Source organism: Naegleria fowleri (assembly GCF_008403515.1).
Source record: "Naegleria fowleri strain ATCC 30894 chromosome Unknown tig44, whole genome shotgun sequence".
Lineage (NCBI taxonomy): Eukaryota > Heterolobosea > Eutetramitea > Acrasida > Naegleriidae > Naegleria > Naegleria fowleri.
This window is the reverse complement of record NW_025407976.1, coordinates 636,232-657,625: the sequence shown is the minus strand read 5'-3', so window position 1 is coordinate 657,625 and position 21,394 is coordinate 636,232. Positions and strand designations below refer to the sequence as shown.

At 39.7% G+C, this 21,394-nt stretch overlaps 8 protein-coding genes across 8 annotated transcripts; 3 read left to right on the top strand and 5 right to left on the bottom strand.

The window, feature by feature from the left end:
• Positions 1–61: 61 nt before the first annotated feature.
• Positions 62–1,285, bottom strand: FDP41_005624 (uncharacterized protein; the record flags this gene model as incomplete). Its single annotated transcript, XM_044709169.1, has 1 exon — positions 62–1,285. One exon carries the CDS (start codon positions 1,283–1,285, stop codon positions 62–64), a length of 1,224 nt encoding a protein of 407 aa, XP_044560343.1.
• A 310-nt stretch (positions 1,286–1,595) lies between these two features.
• On the top strand, positions 1,596–2,342 carry FDP41_005623 (uncharacterized protein; the record flags this gene model as incomplete). The annotated part of the gene is made up of 1 exon (XM_044709168.1): positions 1,596–2,342. The coding sequence occupies one exon, from the start codon at positions 1,596–1,598 to the stop codon at positions 2,340–2,342; it is 747 nt and encodes a 248-aa protein (XP_044560342.1).
• A 645-nt stretch (positions 2,343–2,987) lies between these two features.
• Positions 2,988–3,899, top strand: FDP41_005622 (uncharacterized protein; the record flags this gene model as incomplete). Its single annotated transcript, XM_044709167.1, has 3 exons — positions 2,988–3,139; positions 3,288–3,459; positions 3,573–3,899. 3 exons carry the CDS (start codon positions 2,988–2,990, stop codon positions 3,897–3,899), a joined length of 651 nt encoding a protein of 216 aa, XP_044560341.1.
• A 115-nt stretch (positions 3,900–4,014) lies between these two features.
• On the bottom strand, positions 4,015–4,851 carry FDP41_005621 (uncharacterized protein; the record flags this gene model as incomplete). Its single annotated transcript, XM_044709166.1, has 1 exon — positions 4,015–4,851. One exon carries the CDS (start codon positions 4,849–4,851, stop codon positions 4,015–4,017), a length of 837 nt encoding a protein of 278 aa, XP_044560340.1.
• Positions 4,852–5,636: 785 nt separating this feature from the next.
• FDP41_005620 (uncharacterized protein) lies at positions 5,637–6,701 on the bottom strand (the record flags this gene model as incomplete). The annotated part of the gene is made up of 1 exon (XM_044709165.1): positions 5,637–6,701. The coding sequence occupies one exon, from the start codon at positions 6,699–6,701 to the stop codon at positions 5,637–5,639; it is 1,065 nt and encodes a 354-aa protein (XP_044560339.1).
• Positions 6,702–7,054: 353 nt separating this feature from the next.
• FDP41_005619 (uncharacterized protein) lies at positions 7,055–10,394 on the bottom strand (the record flags this gene model as incomplete). Its single annotated transcript, XM_044709163.1, has 3 exons — positions 7,055–9,573; positions 9,711–9,869; positions 10,055–10,394. 3 exons carry the CDS (start codon positions 10,392–10,394, stop codon positions 7,055–7,057), a joined length of 3,018 nt encoding a protein of 1,005 aa, XP_044560338.1.
• A 1,115-nt stretch (positions 10,395–11,509) lies between these two features.
• Positions 11,510–13,573, bottom strand: FDP41_005618 (uncharacterized protein; the record flags this gene model as incomplete). The annotated part of the gene is made up of 1 exon (XM_044709162.1): positions 11,510–13,573. The coding sequence occupies one exon, from the start codon at positions 13,571–13,573 to the stop codon at positions 11,510–11,512; it is 2,064 nt and encodes a 687-aa protein (XP_044560337.1).
• Positions 13,574–14,632: 1,059 nt separating this feature from the next.
• Positions 14,633–21,236, top strand: FDP41_005617 (uncharacterized protein; the record flags this gene model as incomplete). The annotated part of the gene is made up of 4 exons (XM_044709161.1): positions 14,633–17,412; positions 17,510–17,641; positions 18,415–19,079; positions 19,174–21,236. The coding sequence occupies 4 exons, from the start codon at positions 14,633–14,635 to the stop codon at positions 21,234–21,236; spliced, it is 5,640 nt and encodes a 1,879-aa protein (XP_044560336.1).
• Positions 21,237–21,394: the final 158 nt, after the last annotated feature.

Below are 21,394 nucleotides of genomic sequence, written 5' to 3'. Positions count from 1 at the left end.
ACGCACAATCGAATCATGGAAAAGCTCATGGCGTACAATCTTTTCCTCCCGTTCTCTACTACTAGTATTGTCTCGATCTTACAATCCCACTCAAATACAATTCCACAATTAGAAATGATCTCTTTGAAGTTTTTTCAAGCTCCATCTCCAAATATTGAGGTTGTTTCGCCTCTTGGACCAACAACTCTTGAACCTTCTCATCAAACAAGTAATTGAATGACTCCTTTGTGACGGGTTGATATTTACCATACAAGACATGCTCCTGTTCCTCCGCCAAATGATTGAGACGTGACGGTGAATAATAATTAGTCGTCCTCATTGCTTCTCCATCTTCTTGAAAATCATCGAGAGAGATCCTCTGAGGATGTACTGAAACTGTTCCACTGTTGGTTTCATCCTCCCCAGTCGTCGCCCAACTTTCAATGCTCACACTTTGTGTCAATTGATCATCCTCTTCCGTGAGAGGTTGTTGTGAATGACCACGCTCCATCAAGAGTCCTCCCTTATTGTCCTTATTCTTCTTCATCAGGATGGCTGAATCATGAGCGGTCAACATTTCCTTCGATTTTCTCTTTCCACCGATCAATAGAGGGGTGGCATGTTGAAACCACCACGGCTTACCATCCCATTGCTCATCCATCAAGTAACCATCAAAGATGGATCCCAATGGCACATAACATTCTCCCAATTTCTCATTGTGTTTGTATCGATCGTAATCCCACACTTGAAAATGCACATAACCGAGAGAGGAGAAGAGTGAAGCATCAGTTTTGGAGGAAGAAGAACCTGTGAATGAATGGGAGGAAGGAGAGCCTCTGTGGGAAGAGGCAGTGAATGGTGATGATGATGCATTCGTTTCTGATCGTAAGGTGGTGTTGTTGTTGTTGTTTGAAGAAGAAGCAGATGGAGAGGAGAGACCAACCTTCGTGGTGGTGGTGTTGAAAGAGTGAAAGAATTTCGGAAAGTGAAAATTCATTCGTCTCGAAGAAGATGATGGTGAGGAACGAGATGCAACAGCAGCAGTAGTAGAAGAAATAGTAGAAATGGTAGGACTCTCCTCCTTGGAATCTCTTTTCATCAAGATATCATTCAAAGTAAGAACATGTGGCCTCAAATCAAAACGAATGACTTCATCCCAACACGGATTCAAAGAATCACGAATCACAGAGGTTCGTTTGGTTTGACCATGAAAGGAGACTTCTACAAAGGGATCGCTGCTTTGTGTGAGAAGATCTTTTGGTTCCAAATGTAAGGCAGAGACGACGTGGACATGCAGTTGAGTCATTTCAAAGAGTTTGTGTGTTGTTGGAGGTGGTGTTGGTGTCTCTTGTTGAACACTTTTTTTTTAAAATATGCAAATGTGGGGAAGATTCGACTCACCTTAAATTGGAAAATTACCATTCTTGTAATTGAATTTCAAAGTATGAATGAGATGAAACCATTTTATATTCTCTCTTTGAAAAGTTTAAGGAATGATATTTTCATCAACTCGAGTTACATTCTTCTTTATCCAAGTCACACACAGAATAAGATTTTCAGGAACCAGAAATAAAATTTATCAAAAAAGGAGCTCTTGCAATAAAACATCAAAAAAAATGTCGTCTTCATCATCAATTGTCAACCACAAGTTTTCGTCGTCGTCATCTGCTTCCCCGAACGCAACCACAGCCTCCTCTCCAACACCGTGTCTACGGATCATGTTCACTGGAGTCGTTCCAACTCCTCTTCTCGGAAAATCCGTTTCGTTTGAACTCCATCGAGAATTGACCTCTCTCACCGTTTCTCAGTTGAAATTCAGAATATTGGATCAAATTGTGAGTGATCGAGAGGCAGAGGAAGAAGAAGAGAGAAATCATCATACAAACAAAAATAATAACAATAGTAATCATACAAATAATAATAATAATAGACAAAATGTATCATCCTCCTTATCATCATTGGATCATCATCACCGTCATCCTCACAGTTCGGACTCATCCTCGCCCTCTCAAAAGATTAGAATATTTGTTTCTCAAGCCAAAATATTTGGATTTAAATTAATCAAGATGGGATTCGTGTTGGAAGATTCTCAACATTTAATGAAATATTTGAAAAATCCAATTCCAACCGCTACAGGAGAAGATGAATTCCCAGCTCTCACAACTTGGCACGCTGTTTTCCAAGATTATAACTCGATGATTCAGGATGGATTGGAGCAAGTCGATGTCTATGGACTCAAAGAGAAGCAAGGTTTACAGGCATTATTGGGCCAGGCCAGTGAAGATGCAGCTCCGTTTCATGCAGGTGATATTTCTGAGCCTCCTTCTCGAAATGGTGGCTTTTCATGTTGTCAAATTTTATAATTTCAAGATTGGTTCTGATTGGGACAAATTACACATCATGACAACATTCAAATGGTGAGATGTTTCAAAAACGACTTGTATTCGTGACACAGTGCTCGAGAAGGAGTGCTGTCTGTATATTCTCCTTCCTCTTATCCTTAATGTGTACAGTTACTGACTCTCTGGTTGTGTGTGTGACATTACATCACTCTAACACTAGAAATATTGTTCCATACCAACAGCAATCCACACAAAAGAGAAATGGTAATTCACCCCAAATGACGTTGGTGATGAAACTCGATCATCATCTTTTTATCATATATCTCTCTCACACTCCTTCTTCTTATAAAAGTGATTTGTAATTATTTAATGAATGATAATGACGATGAATTATTATTTATTGAAATGATATTCGCGAGTTGAATTTCATTCGAATCATCATCAAAAAAGGAATAAAAAAAATTCCTCAAATTGTTTCAGTTGCATTGAACTCTCTGGTGAGTAGGAACAATGAACCTTAAAGTGAATGTAGGAAGTCCTAATGTTGTTCAAACAACCGTACGGTACGGTGGATATGGTGGTACACTGTGTGGATCCACACACGCATACTCTGATATCTTCCCATGATGCGATCGTTGAATTGCTCTTTTCAGAAGAACCCGGAAGATGCCCATTACGTACAGCTTAATCACCGATGGAGTTGAATTGTTGGGAGATGGACCAAAAGATGATGCTGCGCTCTCCTCTCTCATCATGGATAAAATTGTAAAGAAAGTTTCTAAGGACACGATGGAAAAGAGAACCCTTACTTCGGATGAGTAGGTATTTTGACCAAACAGTTGTTAGTGATCATCATCTTGATCATTCCGATGCTAAATCATTGTATGGAATTGTGGACTATTGTTTTAAATCTTATGATGATATTCATCATTATTGGTTGTCGGTTTTAATGATACCTGTATTCAGAATTGAAATTCACTACAAAAAGAGTGGTAATTATGTATTCTTTTGCGTGGCCTCAAAGGATACAAAGAAGAGGCTCTGCTGGTCTTTCATCGATGATCTTGATAGTACCTTTGCTGCTGTAACAAGGAAGAACGATATCAAGGGCAACCGAAAGATGATCAAACAGAAAGTGGTAGGTTTGTTATTTTACCTCTCGTCAAATGATGCATGAAACTTGTCATTCCGTGGGAATTGATGATTGAATGAAATGCTTAATTTCCCACAATTGCATTGCAATGAAACTAGGAAAAATGGAACGATCCTAATGCAGACAAAATTACTGCTCTTCAAGAAAAGCTGGAAACAGTGAAAGAGTCAATGGTTGACAATATTGATAAAGTCCTAGAGAGGGGAGAAAAATTCGAAACCTTGTATGAAAAGAGTGATGAAATGTTGGTAGAAGCCAATGAATTCAAGAAAGGAAGCGGAAAGCTCAAGAGAAAAATGTTTTGGAGGCTCCTCGTAGTGATCATTGTCATTATCATAATTTTAGTAGCGATTATTATTATTGCTGTTCTTGCAGGATGTGGATTTCCAACCTTTGAACGTTGTGGTGGAGGTAGTGGAAAGTAAAAAACTGGAATAAACACCAACATAATCAAAAAGCAAATGTTCAAGCATTTCAGTCACTGAATGCATGATACTTTTACCGTCACGAAATCATTGTTCAAAAGAAGCACTAACGACTTTATTGCATCATCAAAACTGCCAATAACAACACACTAAATAGACCAGCCAAAAAGCTTGAACCAATCATCATCATTCCCTCTGATCTTTTTGGTTGAGGTTTTTGGCTCTGAATGGGCATCACAGAAGTGTTCCTTAATGGACTCGTGGATGGTTGTGGACGTGGAGGAGGTGGAATACGAGATCCAGATGGTTGTGGCTGAGGCGAGTTTGATCTTGAAGGTTGTGGAGGTTTTGATTTCGAAGGTTGTGGCTGAGGAGGATTTGGAGTTCCACATTGTCTCTCCAATTGTTTGTAACTCTCACTATTTCTTCTTGAAAGACAATCTGCTTTTAAACCTTGACAGGCATAGTTGGGATACGAATTGTCGAGAGAGGAAATTTGAGAGCTTGAAATTCCAGAGCATGATTTGGAATTCAAGTTTGCAATCTGTTTTGAGGTGAAACCACTGAATGCTTTTGGAGTCATTTGTTTCAACTGAGAAGAAGAAATTCCATTCACTTGTGTGACATCCCAAATAAAAACACAACTACTGGTAAAACCATCATATGAATTGTCTGGAATATTGGAAAGACATTCTGCTTTGAAACCTTGACAGGCATTGTTGGGATAAGAATTGTCAAGGTTTGACAGTTGACTGCTTGACATGCCAGCACATGAGGTAAATCCAGCACATGCCTCTTCATTTAGAGCGTTAATGGCACTCTTTGAGAGGTAACTAATCACACTTGTACTCAATTGTGAAAACTTTGAAGCAGAATTGATGCCACCCAACTCTTGACTCGGTACTTTTCCAAAACATGATGGTTTAAATCCAGAGTAAGCCGATGAATTCATATTGGAAAAGCATGTCGCCTTGAATCCATTACAAGCATAATACTTGAAACTTGAGAACTCTTGAATCCACTACAAGCCGAGCAATTACAACAGTCAGTGAGGACCAATTCACATCATCAGCCATGGCTGAATGACATGAGAGTGGTGCAAAAAGCAACACAAGCATTCCAATGAGTGAACCAACTAAAACTTGATTCATTGGGTTGCTTTTGAAAATTCTTTAGTTGAAGTTTTTTTCCAAACTTTTGAAAATCTTCTAAATACGGCTCTGAGAAATGTTATGAAAACTATTTTGACGTGTTACCTCACATGATTGTGGTGCCATGGCATGTACAGGGAAAATGGAAGCAGAAATACGGGAAATTACTGTTTCTCAGCCAACTAAATTTTATATATTCGGCTAGTTTATCATTTTTTCGAATCTACCACTGCGAATCACTACGAATCACCAAGGTCCATTTTGGCGAGAACGCAAACCCATCTGTTCCTTAAAATTAACGATTCTTGTTATTTACATCTTCGAAACCTACCAAATCTGTTTCCATATTCTGATGACACAACAAACAAAAGTAATTCATGATGCCTTGATCTTTAGATTGAATCATCATTTAACCTACATTGGTGGTATTGTTGAAGAAATGGAAACCATACCTTAATGCGTGATATCTTGGCTAAAATATAAAAAAGTAACGGTTTCAAGGTGAAAGAATGTACAAAATTCCCTTTGTGTTGTATATTGTTACAATGATAACACCTACGTTAGCAAAAACAAATTATCACGTCTCCTAATTATTTAAAATTTCCAACAATTTTCTATTTTTTACCATGCTTGGAAATAATCCCCCGCCCTCTGTCACAAATAAACTGCTAATTGTCTCCCCATCTTCAATCTGTGACGAAGAATGAGGTCTTAAATTTCTTGGACCTAACCGAACAGAAGTTGGGAAAATTAAATCGCTTGCTATCACACTCGAATTAGATCCATCCCAAGCGGAGAACTTTACGACTTTTCCTCCCCAGAAATCTGCGCCATACAGTATCTTTCCATCGCGAGAGAGTGTAAAATCATCCAACATCTCACAAGGTGCAATAAATTCTCGGATCACAATATCCTCTCTCTTAAAGTTGTCACTATTCGCTATTTTCAAAGTTTCCAATTTTTCCAAATCAATAACCAGAACCTTTGAACCAATCACTTGAGAAACGTAGAGCCAATTTCTCTCTTGATCAATAAACGCACCATCGGCTGCATACAAATCGGTGAGGATGGTTGTGCAGGATCGAGTTCGAGGGTTCACTTGATACACTTGCCCTCCATAAGGAAGAAATCCTCCTTCTGTGGTGACGTAGAGTAAATGAGTTTTTTTGTGGAGAGCCAAACCATTTCCTACTTTTGGTAACCGTGACACGACTTGATATTTGAAAGGAATATTTGGATCCATGGAAATTACATAGGATTCACCATCCGCGTGATTCCTTACTACCACATACAATACGCTTCCATCAGGAAATGGAAGCTCTGAATTCCCATTTTCAAAATTACCACTTTTTGAACTATTCTTTGCAGTCTCATACAAAGCCAATCCGAAATAATGATTGAATGGACTCGTTTCCACATCTAAAAACACATGCTGTTCAAATCTTTCACTACTTTCATTGTAGTATATCCGCCATAATTTTTCTCCATATATATCACTCATGAAAGCGATTCCATTCACTTCGGAAATGGCTAGATTTTCAGCCCATGTAAATCCAGAGGCTACAACTACGATGAGAGAATCTTGTGAACCACCTTGATGCATCTTGTGGTTCGTGGAATTTTGATCATCATCGCGATGATGAATAAACATCTTTTTCATTGGATGGTGCTCTCCGTAAATTAAAAGTTGTTGGAGAAGAAGGAAAAAAGCGAGAGAAAGAACACTGGTCCATGCTGCAAGGTATTTGATGATGATCGTTTTGGAGTTCATCTTGTGTGAGGGTGTTTGTCAGGCCACTACTAGCTATGCCAGGAATTTTTTCTTTGTTCTAGCGTTTGGTTCTTCTTGTAACTAAAGATCACTTGATCTTGGCTCAGGCCAAACAACAGATTCTCCAGCGAAAGTGGCTTGACGTCATCAAAAACTGAGTGGAGCATCCTAGTCACTATTATCGTATAGCGTATGGTGAAATTGTGCCTCCAAATAAATTCTATTTACATGATTTATTGTCTCTTCTTCTGTACAAAGTTAGCCAAATCGTTTAATCGTTTCTCGATTAACGAAACCTTTGCTTGAATGTTTGTGTCATTTTGATTCTTTGCTGCTGTTTCAACAGCTAAAGCAGATTGTGAAAGTGGTTTACAGGCAAGTTGTGCACTGGATCCTTTAAGGGAGTGAGAGTTGAGCTCCATATTTGCCCAATCTCGTGTTTCGATGGATTGTTTGATCTTGTCAATTTGTTCCCTTCCCGCTGTGATCAATTCATCGAGCATTTCATACAAGAACTCTTCTTCTCCTCCTGTTTGTTCCAATGCAATTTCCATATCGATTGGTTCAACCTTGTCTAAGGCCACTTCAATATGATGCTCAATGGAGTGAAGAAGATCCACAACATTCACGGGGCGAACAAAGCTTGCTTGGCACCAATCTGTTTGGATGGGTGTTGAAGAGATGGTGATAATCGGAATGCTCGGGTTCGTGAGTCTAATTTTTGGCACCAATTCGGAGATATGCTCGAGATCGTAGTTGAGGATGATAATATCCGCTTTTGAAGTCTTGATTTGCGACGTTGCCTGTGAAGGGGTTGTTGTGATACAAGTATAACTGAGCGCTTGAATACTTGGTAAGATTTGTTTCGCGAATTGTTGGCTCTCATCATCAATGAGAAGTATGGTAAATCCTTTAGCTTTTGCCAAATGTTCCGGTAAGGTTCCCATGAGTACAGGTATTGCTGTTGTTGTTGTGGAGGATTTTGGTCCTTCCGATGTGGACGCTGCTGCTGATGATGATGATACAAGAACTTGATCTGTGTTCTGATGCGACTCTTGTTGAGTATTTCCCATACCACTCGTACCAGTTCGTTGTTGATGACTTGGTAAAGAGGTGAGTAATTGTTGTTGTTGTTGTTGCTGGTGATGACTGCTGGCCAAAGCTCTCTCTTCCCACAGACTTCTATTTTTTTGCAATGTCTCTCCCACAGTCGCCTTGAGAGAAGGACAGAAAGTGAAAAGAGCATTGAATAAAGGAGCTGCAATGTAGTCAATGAAATTGAGTTGAGATTTTGGACGATCCACAGTTCGGCGATCCATGAGAGGTGAGATTGGAAGACCTCGTTCTCGTTCCGAGTCCCCCTGTCTAAAGAACTCTTCGAGAACGAGATTGGCCCATTGTTCTGAAGTTGGGAATGGGCGAACAGCATTACTCACATCCGAGCATTTGAGAATGACTCCCATAAGCTGCAATTTGTCTTCCTTACTTTCTTTGGAGAGAGTCACACCTGTTTGGAGACGAGTTTGGAATTTGGTGAGAATCTCAAAGTGATGGGACATGTCCGTCGAGAGAATGGTGTTAATGACTAGTCGTCTAAACTCTCTAAATTCATCCTTTGTTAAACCTGCACAAATGTTGTGCTTCCTGAGAATATAAAAGGCCTGAGAGGCGTGATGATTCTCCAAAACGCTCACATCGTTATAAACGAGAGCAAGTTCGTCCTTAATATTAATAAGGTAATTATTATTCACTCCTGGGTGACACACGTCGTGCATGGTACCTGCGAAAATTAAGGCAAACTTTTCGAGTGGAGTAAACATTGCGGAAATCTTGTCAACGAGTAAGCAGTGATAGACAAATTGTGTAACGTCAACAGCGTGAGTAAAATTGTGATATGGATTCTCGCGGTATGAATTTTTAACCACTTGTAGCAGATTCACAATTTCTGTTGGAGGTATTTGGAAAGTATCAATGAGACCTAAACTTTCAAACATGTGCACCACAAATTGGATCAGTTCATCACTCGTATACTTCATAGCATTGAAAGTATGACTGCCTAAATCTTCCGGAATGGCTTTCGTAACAATGTCATCGACTTGTTTGTGCAAAAGAGAGGTTTGTTGTTCATTCAATGGATGGTAGAGATGAGGAGACGGAGGTTTAAGTGAGAGAGTAGATGCAGTTTGTGTTTTCTCGTTAGTAGTAGTTGGAAAGGATGAAGCAGAGGAAGGTTGTGAGATTTTCTCAGGCGTAGTTGGGGAACTGGACGACTTGCTGGTATCCTCATTCATGAATTCTGTTTGAAGCCATCGTCGAGTGGAGTCATCAATTTCTCCTTTCTTCAATAAGTTAGAAAAGACTGGTTTGTAAAGGTCTTTCGAACCTAAGGATCTTAAAATTGCTATCAGAGCTCCCTTATAGTTTTCCACAGAGTATTTTCCTTCCATCAGATCGGCAATGGTCTTCATGACTACTTGCATTGGTGTTTCAACCGCACTGCTCATTTGTGATTTGATTTGTTCCAACTCTTTTTCTTGCTCCTTAACACGGAGAGTCAGTTTTTTCCGACTAATTCGTTCATTCTTTAACATTTCTTGATAGGCTTTCTCTTTCCTCCTTCTCATTCTGTCTTCAAGACACATATTCACACGTCTTTTTAAAATCTCTAGTTGAACAGGTTTTTGAAGGAAATCCTCTGCACCACTCTGAAAGCATTGATTAATTGTATCGGGGTCTTCGCTTGAAGAAACCACTATTATTATTATTATCACATGTCACATTTGGGTAAGGATTAATATAGTATTGAGGAAACGTTATTATCATGTTAATTATTGCACACAAATTTGTAAGCTATCATTCGAAACTTCACAACAGAGAGTATGTACGTACTTATAATTGGCATGTCTTCAGAGTATGCTTGTCTGAAGATTTTAAGTAATTGAAGTCCATCCATGTCAGGCATGAGCACATCGACAAGCAGCAGCCTGTATTTACTTCCTTCCTCTCGGAGCACCTCAAGTGCTTGTCTTCCTCCCTCAACAGCTTTCACTGTGGGAGCGAACAAAACACAATTCAAGGATGCCATGTGTGAAAGAATCAAATTTCAATGTTGGGGAGATTGAATCATTCATTCAATGCAAATCAAATCAAGCAGTACAATTACGAAAAAGCAAACAGTACAATTATAAATAAGCGACTCTACTAAGATTTCATCGATGATGATAAAAACGTACCTTCAAATCCTAATTGTTCAAGTAATTTTGTTAAAACCTGTCGGGCCACCCTGTCATCATCTACAACTAAAACACGATTCACCTTATCATCGACATCAATATCAAGTGATTGCAAGTTTGGAGGGTTTTGTGTTGATTCGAGTTTGTTGGTATCATCATGTTGCAAATTGGAGGTGGGTGGAGAGGTTGAAGCCCACGATGCAGATGTTATTAATTCAGAAGCATCTTTATGATGAAGGTTGTATGGATCAATATCAACCACAGCATGCCTTCTTCGGGGAGGCACATGATGTTGATGATCAAGGGAAGTGTTATTAATGCTGTCTTTTGTTGTAATCATGATTGTTTGTATTAATGATGGTTTGCTGTAATGTATGTCGTTTGTATCTTCTTTTCTATGATGATATTATTCAGAAGTATGCCAAATTTTGAAAGCAACCGTCCGTATGAGTCGTTCAATTTGAAGGTAATGATTATGGCTCTTAATTTCCGATAGCAGTCGTTGAAAAATGATGAACGACGTTCAACTCAAAAGACTATGTAACAAGCCTAGAACGAGGAATGTATTTTGTGGATGGTGATGGGCTTCTCTCTTAAAGATATTGTACAACAACAACAACAACTCGTTTGAAGTTGTACAACAACAATGGACTGTTACTTGTACCGTTGTGGTTGTACGGTCTGGTGATAATGATGATGATATAATGGAGAGAGAGAACAGACTTCCTCCGTAGTCGTGGTGGTGGTGGTTGAGAGAATTCAATAAACCACAGAGAATTATGTTATGAGCGAAGAAGAACTTTGTAATTTTTTTTGTTGTTCTTTCTTCTCGCCTTATCTCTTTTGATGATAAAAAAAGAGGGAGATCCAACATGAATGAAATGTAATAGTTGTGAACACGCACCTTCAGACATTGTGGCTTTTAATGATTCAATGGTCTCGGATCAAATCTTCATGCAGTAATAGATGTCTCTGAAAAAGGTACTTGCTTAAAAATGCAATCTTCTTAATTTATGACGAGTCATTCAGTGTCAAACTCACAGAACCCAAATTCTATGTTTGGATGTTTTTAATCGATTAGTAAGGGATGACAAGTCAACACTGCATTTCCGTATTCGACTTTGTATGTGGATTGTTTACTCAACAAGTATCTTTGTTGGTGTGAGAGACAAAATGTTTACCAATTACAGAATTATTAGATGAATGTGGATCGCGATCGTGAGGTGGGTATGGGTGGAATTTAGGCAAATTCAATGTACCGTATGTACACCCTGGATCTTCCCTTCAGGTGGTGCGTACAAACGAGAGGAATTCTTACAAAAGGTAAAACTCAGCTAATATGGGCAACGTGTTTGTGCATGTATGTAGGTTCAGTCGTACTACTAATAATGGGATTGTCTGTATTCCATGTGTGCTTAATAAATTCGTGTCGAATGTGTTTTGTTGCTGTGGCTGTTACTTGTTCTTCTTCTTGTCGCTGCTTTTCGTTAAGAGAGATTTGCTCATGGATGCCTTGAGTGCGGAAGGAACTGTTGGTTTTTGCGGCATCTTGTTTCCTTGTTTCAATTTCATTTCCACCTTGTTGCGTATTTCTTGGTAGAAATGATAAAGTGCATCATCCATTTCCAACCACTCTGCGTGACGATCCATCAGTTTGTTGAGCTCTTTTCGACACCATTCCAACTGTTCGCGCTCTGTTTTTCCATGATAGAGTTTGGATGGTGTGGAGTTGTTGGCACGAAGGTCACCACCTTTGGCTAATTGGGCTTGAACAGAGGGATCATTGGATTTAATGAGTGATGTCAAGTCACTGTTGGGAGGCTCCACCAGCGCATGAATGAGATGCAACCTCAACGAAACTGTAAAATCCTCAGGGAAATATTTGCAGTATCGATTGAGGGATTTAATCGCACTCTCAGACTCACCAACACTGAGGAGCAATGAGGAGACCACCTCCACCGCATGGGTTATGTGATACGATGAGGTCAGAAATTGTACTTCGAAAAATTCCTTATACAATGTCAAGGACTGATCAGGTTCTCCCATCATTAATTTACAATCGGCCATGGTTTGAACTTCGATAGGATCCATGGGTACATGCAAATTGTTGAAAGAGAGTTGAAGGAGTTTGAGAGCATCTTTTGCGACTTTTCCTCGTTCCACCTGATCATTCGCGGCTGCAGCAGCAGACCATACGGTAGTGGCCTTATGGAAAAGAATGGGGAAAAATCGTAAATGATTGATTGTTTTGAGCTTGCCCTTTTCGAGGATAATCTTCTCAGCCTTTACAATATTTCTGAGGAAGGAGGCAGGATCTTCGCCAACATCCAGTGTAAAGACATAAAAATTGTTGGAATCTTGTTTTTGGGCGAGTTTTGCATACTTTTTGATTGTTTCGGCCGAGGTCTCATCTTCTGAAGTGAATCCAATGAGAAAGGCCTTGAGAACAGACATGCAAGAGTCAAGACGAAGCTCGACATCGGTTTCCCAATCCTTGAAGGTAACATCTTTGAATTCTTCTTTGAGACCCTTGTCCCATATCTTGACCACTTCCTTACATTGATCATAGGCCTCTGGATTCAATCGGCTGAAAAAGTGAACGACATAGTAGAAGGCAAAAATAAACAAGTCTTTTTTCACGATGGAAGGTCCCAGTTGGAGAGAGCTCGCTAAACCACTCTGCATGGACTCGGCCAACTCTGCAAAAACAGCTCTCTTCTTAGCAATGATGGAGCCTACTGAACTGTTCGAGAGTTTGTCATGAATGTAATATTTAAGCCAATTATTTTCTGGAGAGTGAATTTGAACATGACCTGTGTAGGTTGGAAATTGGATCGTTTGATCAAAATTCTTGTCATACTTTTCAAATTCATTACGGTCTATCAATTGTTCTTTCAATAAGTTGGCGAGATAGGGTCTTTCCTCCAACATTTTTACACTCTCGGTAATTGCGTCTTCTGGAATATTGTGATCCACAGTGTAGAAATCTCTCATCAATAATTTTGAACGTAATTTTGATAATTTCCATGTCATGTACAAATGAAGAGGGTGCATGAGTGAGGTGTCTCCTCCATTGTCTTCCTCAGCTCTCTCAAGCAAGTTGTTCGTGCTGAACACCAAGTTTTGTCGCTCCAACTCTTCATCATACTGTAAGGTTTGATTTTTTCGTTTCTTTTTCAACAGCTCTGCAAAAGATTTCTCCAGTTGTGTGATTTGTTCATTCGCTTTGATGAATGCTTCAGTTTCCATAAATGATAAATCTTTTTCTTCCGTATTGTTATTTCGATAAATTATATTGTAATGATAACTTCGGAATGAGGTTGGGAAAATATCACTCCTCGGAACATATGTTTTTGAATCAATTTTACGAGAAGCACCTAGATTTGCAAATACATGAGGTCCAATAGTCAATACTTTGTTTGAACCCATGACACTGTAGCTAAAATTCAATACACGAGCCTCCGATGATGAGAATAGCGGTCTTGACTTGCTGAGGGATTGCACAAGAAAGGCTTTCATTTTTTTCAACGTTTTGATTGAGTGGTTTTTCTGGAACTGTGGCAGCCAACTGGTCCAGCGTTCGAATCCCAGGGGTTGCTGCTGTTATCGTGAGCAGTTTAAACACCTTTACTTCCGGGGTGCCTGCTAGGAAGTCACTACGTATCTTACGTTCGGCTTGTAAATAATGTACATAAAACCATCGAACAACGTTTATCATCGAATAAACCCATCCCTGAATTTTTTTCAACGTTTTGATTGATTTTTTGCATTATTTACATTATAAATATTATTTTTAATTGCTTTCAAATCTTGATACAAAGCATTATATATAATACTACACGGCAATAGTAAGCAATGATGACTTGTTCACGGACACATTACCAAACAGTTCGCAATCCTGAATTGTCCTTTATCCAAACCTTTGAATCCTTGTTATCTATCCAACCCACAAAATGAGCGTAAGTTCCAAATAGAGACGCAGAAGAAACCTAATTGGTCATTTCATAACAAGAATTGCAAAGTGAGATATCCGTTAGTTAGGAAGGGACCTTGCTTGAACAAGAAAAAAATTGATCGTTTTCGTGGTGTTTTGCTGATTCGAATTCTGAAACAAAAGTCAACCTTCCAATATCTCTCACGTTTGTGCGAGCACATTTTGTAAGAAACCAAGCAATCTTGCTCTTGGATCTCTTCGATGACTGTTTGTTCCTTTCAGGTTCAAATATTTACATTATTTACATTATTAATATTATTATTGACCATCATCACCATTTGGATCGATTGCAAAAGAATCCCACAAGCTTGTTATTTCATATTATATTGTTGGTTGACTTTGATCAATCGGGAAAAGAGTGAAGAACAATCACAACGTAGACACATTAATATCATATGCCACAATTTCATCACGTAAATATGCGAAGAGAAATATTACTTGTTATGGCAAGCTTTTTTCTGCTAAGTCTTCTCTGGTCGATATCATCTATCTTATGGGATCTTGATGAAGGTGACTGCAACACTCGACATAATGATGAACCACACAAACACCTCCCATCATCAAAACATGCATGCACAAACAACATGAATGACATCCTTCGAAAGAAAGTCTCCAAAGAACGAATCACCTACTTAATCTTGATTCTCATAACCATTCTCGCAATGGTAGCGGCAGTCCTCAAACTTTCCAAATGGCTCCAGAGATGCTTGCAATTGAAGAAATGGATTCTCGATTGCCAAATGCCTCTCGAACGCATTGAACCTTTCATTGTGGAGGGACAAGTCTGTCCACCTTTCTGCATCCAACCTCTTCATGAAGAGGGTTGTAACTCGAGAAAACTATTCGTAAATTCCGAGCAAAAGAAACATCATGATCCTACTTCTGTAGAGGACAAATCTTCCCTCATGATGTTGGGTGAACGAGTGGTCATCATTGGAGGTTCCATTGCTGGCTTGCTGAGTGCCAGTTGCTTATCACCCTTCTTTAAGGAAGTGGTCCTGATTGAGCGATCCAAATATGAGGAAGGTGAATCCGTCGTGAAACATCGGCACGGTGATTTACCTCATATTCTCGTGAATCGAGGTCAGAGTGTCTTGGATCGACTATTTCCAGGTATTATTCAAGAGGTGAGAAGGAAATCAGCTCAACTATGGTCGCCTCAAACAACACCATCATCTCAACAAGACCACCACCAACAACAACAAGAAGAAGAAGAGAAAACACCATTGGAAACAAGAGTTTATGAGACACATCCTCCTCCTCCTCGTCCAAATCTTGAAGACAAGTTTCAACCCAAACAGCAAGATTCATCATCTCCACCAACAAGTGATCGAGTGCTGCTCAACAACCACTTGGAGTCGACTCGTCCTCGTCCTCCTCGATTTGTCATGAAGAATTATTTCAACGCCTCCCAACACTTGAAACTCATCTACTCGGAAAACTCTCAACCTCTGAAACGAGTCCCGGACGGAAATCATGAGGTTACTATTGTGTCGAGGGGAATGTGGGAGAGTACCATTCGAGAGTATGTGTTTAAGGGAGCGAGGAATATCAAAGTCTATGATGGTTATCAGGTCCTTTCGAATGGAAAGGGAATTAAGGTGAGAGTGGAACCGAGAGGAAGAAGTGAAAAAGAAGGAACTGCTTGTTGTTGGAGGAGTACCAAGTTGTCGTCTAATGCTAATTCTTCATCCTCTTCGGTGAGCACGGATCAACAACAACAACAACCCCCAATGCCCCAATCAATCTCTGATTCTCAGCCACAACAGTACAATGTCCAAGTCTGTGGAGTGATCATGAAGAAAGTGGAAACATCAGGAGGTGGAGGAACCACTCGTCATCATCATGTACATTCCACTCATACCACATCCAATTCCTCAACAACAACATCACCACCAACGACAAACAATGACACTCTGAAACATACAAACAGCCATGATCATCATGACGACGATACAATCGAGCTGGATTGTGATCTTTTAGTGAATTGTGGAGGTATTCAGACTTCCACCGAATTTTCCAAATTGCTTCGAGGTGTCGAACAAATCATGATACGAGCAACTGTGGATCCTTCATTACAGAGATCTGATGATGGTCTCCTTGGGATAGAGGGACATAAATCAACAATTGAAGATGAATCCTCTCTTCCTCAACATTTACTCTTCTCTTCACGAATTAACAATAAGGTTCGATATCACTGTTTTTATTTTGAACCCAATGAAGAAGCTTTTGATTTGTTGGAGAAGGGAATTCCAGGAAAGTTACTGCGTTCACCAGTGACGATTGTACGTGATGATGATAAGCATGATGATAAGGAGGAGGATGCTTTTGCTTCATCTCACTCTTTTTCTTCACAGGATGACCATGATCATGGTGGATGGAACGAAATAGACCACAACCAGAAACGCAACTATTATGCCTTTTATCATCTCTTAACGTATCCACAAACGAAAGGAGTCTTGTGCATACCCATGGAGAGGAATATGTTCATGATCAATCTCATAACCATTGCCGACGCTGAGAAGGAAAACAATCGAAGAATATCAGAAGGATTGACCTTACAGAATGCCAAAGAACGAATCATTGAATACTTTGCCAAAGGCTCACCATTCGAGAAGGATCTCATCAGTGTTTTGCAATGTATGAAGGATCAACCTCTCCGAATTCCTCCTCCCTACGAAAAAGAAGGAAACATCTTTGTACATTATGACCAATTCTTCCACTTTGAGAATCCTGTGAATCATAACGAGACGTTTTTGAGTGGTTTTATTGCCATGGGAGACTCGGTGAGTTCCATGAATCCAGTCTATGCTCAGGGAATGACCATATGTCTGGAATCGGCACTCATTCTGAGAGAGGCCATTAAGGAATTGGTTCTTCAACAACGAAAGCAAGGATCTGAAGCGAACAAACTTGTTTCATCTCTGCCTCGAGAAGATGAACATCACCCCAATGGCGAATCACATCACTCTCTCATCACCTTGGAGAAGAATCCGACCAGCAGTAGTACTACTCACTCTCTGCATTCAAAGAGTTCCAGAGTCTTTGACTATGAATTTTGTTCAAATTTTCAACAAGCCATTCACTACATGTTGTTCATTCCGTGGCTCATGACCTCGTCGGATGATATTCGATATTGTGACACAGAGATTCCAGATCGGCTACCAAAGGCTTCCTCCAAGTCGTCGCAACGAACTTTCCACAATAACACTCCGAAGAGCTACTCGAGAAGTTGTCGATGGCAAAAGTACATGATAGCTCCCCTATTGGATCTCATGTTGTATCGCATCTTTTCTTCTGGAAGCACCACAGAGATTGTTGCGAATTACTTTTATACTATTCTTAATATGCAAGATGGTTTCAGGTAAGTCGGGTTTTTTGTGTGTGAATTCTCATGTGTAGCTCATTGACTATTGGTTGGATGATGACGGAAACTGAAATGTGTGGAAACTATTTTTTAGGTATGCTTTTGGAAACGTATTTATACTGTTGAGATTTGTGTTCAAAAGACAATGTTTACTGATGGGATCCCTGTTGTTGATCTTGTTGATGGTTGGAGCGTTTGGCTTTATTTTCCTCTTTGTAGCGGGCAAGTGAGCGCTGACGCTGAACGTTTCAGTACTGAGACAAGAACACTGACATGATGAATCTGCATCTCATTGCTTCTGTACGTCATGTCTTGAACACAAATTCAGAGGTCTTCTTCCATTCTGCAATTAACCTCTCAAATATTGCGGATAGGCCGGTTGGTGCTGGAACTCCACGGAACACTAGTGTTGGCGCATATGTATGGTAATTCAAACTGGATGAAGAATATTTTTTGAGCGAATAAAAAATTCTCAAAACACCTTGTGGCCGAAACACACTTTTCATAAACATTCAAGTGGTACGTAGAGGTTGGTGGTAGTGTTGGTGGGGCAACAAAGCCTTTTTTACGACTAATTCTATCCTATTCATTTTGGATAACAAACGAAAATTATAATTTGCCTGATGATCCTGTGATTTTATTGGCACGACTATGATGATATTGTCATCGCTTCCTCTCATCTTGTGTTTTGATCTCATGGTTACTTCTTCCTCTACTCCTTGTACACCTGTTTCACTGTCTATATGATACCTGTTTGGCTGAAACATCACCTTTTGGATGATACCCATTTCCTATCCGGTTTAACAATGTTTCATCATCTTGTTGAACCACCATGAATGATTACATCGATTATTGTCGCGTTAACGATGATTATAACCCTCTGGTCTGACCACCAAATTCTCTCATTTTCATATCACACGACTCCTTTTCACTCTATCATCAATGATAACACTCACCGAAATTTTGATTAATTACCATTGCAACCTCACATTTTAATAGTACAATGCCAGAACTTGATCTCATCATTCAAGAAGCCCAAGGGCAGATTGGACAACTTCAATCCCGTCTTCAGGGATGCCTCGGTACTGATGTCTCCATTGTTGTGGATTGGGCTACCTTTGAACAAAATATTCAACAAGATCTCCTTCCTTTCTCATACGAAGTCTTGTGCTCGTGGAATGGATTCTTGGTTCTCGGTAAAATTGTTGATACTCTCCAAACGATGATTCAAGAGTATGGAGGAAATGCCCGTGAAGTCATTGCTCGCCAATTGGCTCAAGTTAGACTTCAATGTATTGCTGTTCCACCACCAAAACCAGTCGGAAAAGAATTAACCACAGCAGAGAAACACAAACAAAAACTGGAAGAAGCTGAGAATCCAACCAAACCAACCATTACTTTGAAGGATGGAGCAATGACAATTTCTGTTCAGTTAGGTTTGGGTGCCGCCGGTGTTCCAAGTTATTCCTATGTGAGTGAGACTCTGAACGCCTTGTTCGGAGTGAGTGCATCCTATTTTAAGCAGGTTTTGGAGGATCGTATTGCCAAGACTAAGGAGGAAATCAAGAGAGAAGTCGACGATCCAAACTTTGATATTGAAATTGTTTTTGATTGGCAAAGTTTCCAAAACGCTGGAAATATGGACTCTGCTTTGAATAATATGGGTATGTTGAATTTCATTGGCACATTCATTTTCATCGCTCACTTGGAACATTGTAAAATTAACTTGTAAAATTATTTGAACAAACACAACAACAGCTCGTTGGGATTGTTGGTACTCCCTTCAAACATTGCCTCGTGCTTTCAGATGGGCCAAGTCCGATTATCCAGTCACACATGAACGATTGAAGAAATCTCTCAAGAGAGTTGTGTTTTCCAATGCCGAGGATGACGGTGTTGAGAAGAGATATTGGCACAGCTATGCCATGTTGACCAATGGAACATTGGAAATGAGAGGTGTTTACAGAGAATATTGGGGTTATATTTACAGCTACGATGTAACACGAGCAGTTGCTTATGGATGCATCCTCGACGAGGCTGATCAAGCTTTTGAAAATAATGAAACTCTAGATAATGAGAAATTGGACATTTTGGTTCGTGCTGTTCGCGAAATTTGTTCCTCTAGTGCAGTCAGATATGGAAACTTGAAGCCACTCATTGAACTCTCAAAGAGAAAATGCTTCCCTCAATTGGACGAAATCGATCAAGAAGCTGTTGAAATTTGCTTGAAAACATACTATAAGGAAGTCATGTGTAAGAGTAACAAGAAGGATGAAAAGAAGGATAAAAAAGATAAGAAGGAAGAAAAGAAGGAAGATGATGACGAAGATGGAGATGAACCTATCCACGAAGAAGAGGAAGGCGAAGAGAAACAAGAATACAACGAGGACGCACCATTCCCAGAGACAGTCATTAAGGCCTACTCGATCAACAAGACTAACTTTAGAGGACAAGTACAAACTCGTCTCGCTGTTATTACCAACAAGGCTCTTTACACATTTGCCTTTGACTACAAGAAGAAGGAACTCATCAAGAGAAGAGCTCACCGTTATGTTTATAACAACATTTACTCCACTAGATATGGCCCTCTCAGAGAAGACAACATTCAAGTGGTCGGAGGTGCTGCGGGCGCTATTGCAAACGCTGCTCAAGACTTGATGAAGGATTTGTCAAACTATGGTCTCAAGATTTATACCAATATCATTACATCCATGAAGGAAAGAATGACAGAAAAGGCCATTTCAAAGGCAGTCAAAAAGTTTGTTTTCAAGATTTTGAAATTCCTTGTTGAAGATGTTCTTACAAAGGCCATCGGAACTGAAAAGGAACCTGTTGTTGATATTCCTGGTTTGCCAAAATTCAACAGCCCTGGATTCTTGCTTAGAACAGCTGCCACCAGTTTGTACAAAGACAAGGTTGATACCCAAGTCAGCGTGAATGGTCTTCCACAAGCCAATGTGGCCCATTCCTTGGAGGTTGCTTCTGAAATGTTTGACACACTCTCAGAGACTGTTGAATTGGATCTTCCAAACTTGCCTAACATGAAGCTAACTAATTTGCTTCTTCAAATTTGTGAAATTTTGGAGCAGTACAATGACGATATGGATTTGGAAATTCCAAGTTCTATTACCATCAGTTCTCTCATCAGAAGTATCAACCATGCTGTCTACAACTTGGAACAATCTGGTAAAACACCTACTCTCGAATTTGAACAACCAAAGGAGTTGCCCTATCAAGACATGATGGCCTTGTTGAAGGGAGCTTTGGAAAATTACAAGAATAAGACTGAATTTGACAATACTGCAGTTAAGAATTTGGCCACTGGTGAGACATTCCCCAAGTTGCCTGACCTTATTGAACAATTGAGCTCTGTTGCAGTTCCTCATATCAAATTTGATCCATATCCACCAGTACTTGTCGCTGCTATTTTGAAGGCCATTGCTGGTTACCTTGGTAAATACAACTTGCCAGGTCTTAACTTGCTTGAATTGAAGATTCCAGGTCTAAGTTTACCAGGCTTGCCAAGAATCAGTTTACCAGGTCCACCATTGCCAGGAATTCTTTCCAAACTCAAGCCTCCAAGTGAACCTTCAAGAGAAGAGTTTATTGTTCAAGTCAACAATCCAAATAAGGCGTTGTCTAAGTTCTTGAGTGCTCAATTCTGTTATCTGATCTATGGTGCGCAATCGAGTTCATTGTATCCTTATTGGCCTTGGAGTCCATGGGAAACCAGTTATATCTCTGTTCCTGTTTCTGTTGTGTCAATGATTTACAACAAATCAGGAGGAAAAGGAAACAAGGACAAGGCTGAAAAGAAGTAAGCAATTTGTGTATGAAATATAAAACATGATTCCAATAATTTTTCAATTCAAATCAATTTCATTTAATATGCTCAAAAAATTTAATGTGGTGCAAACGAGTAGATTGTTGTTTTTGTTGTCCGTTTGGCATTTAAAGAGATTCGTGTGCATACAAAAAC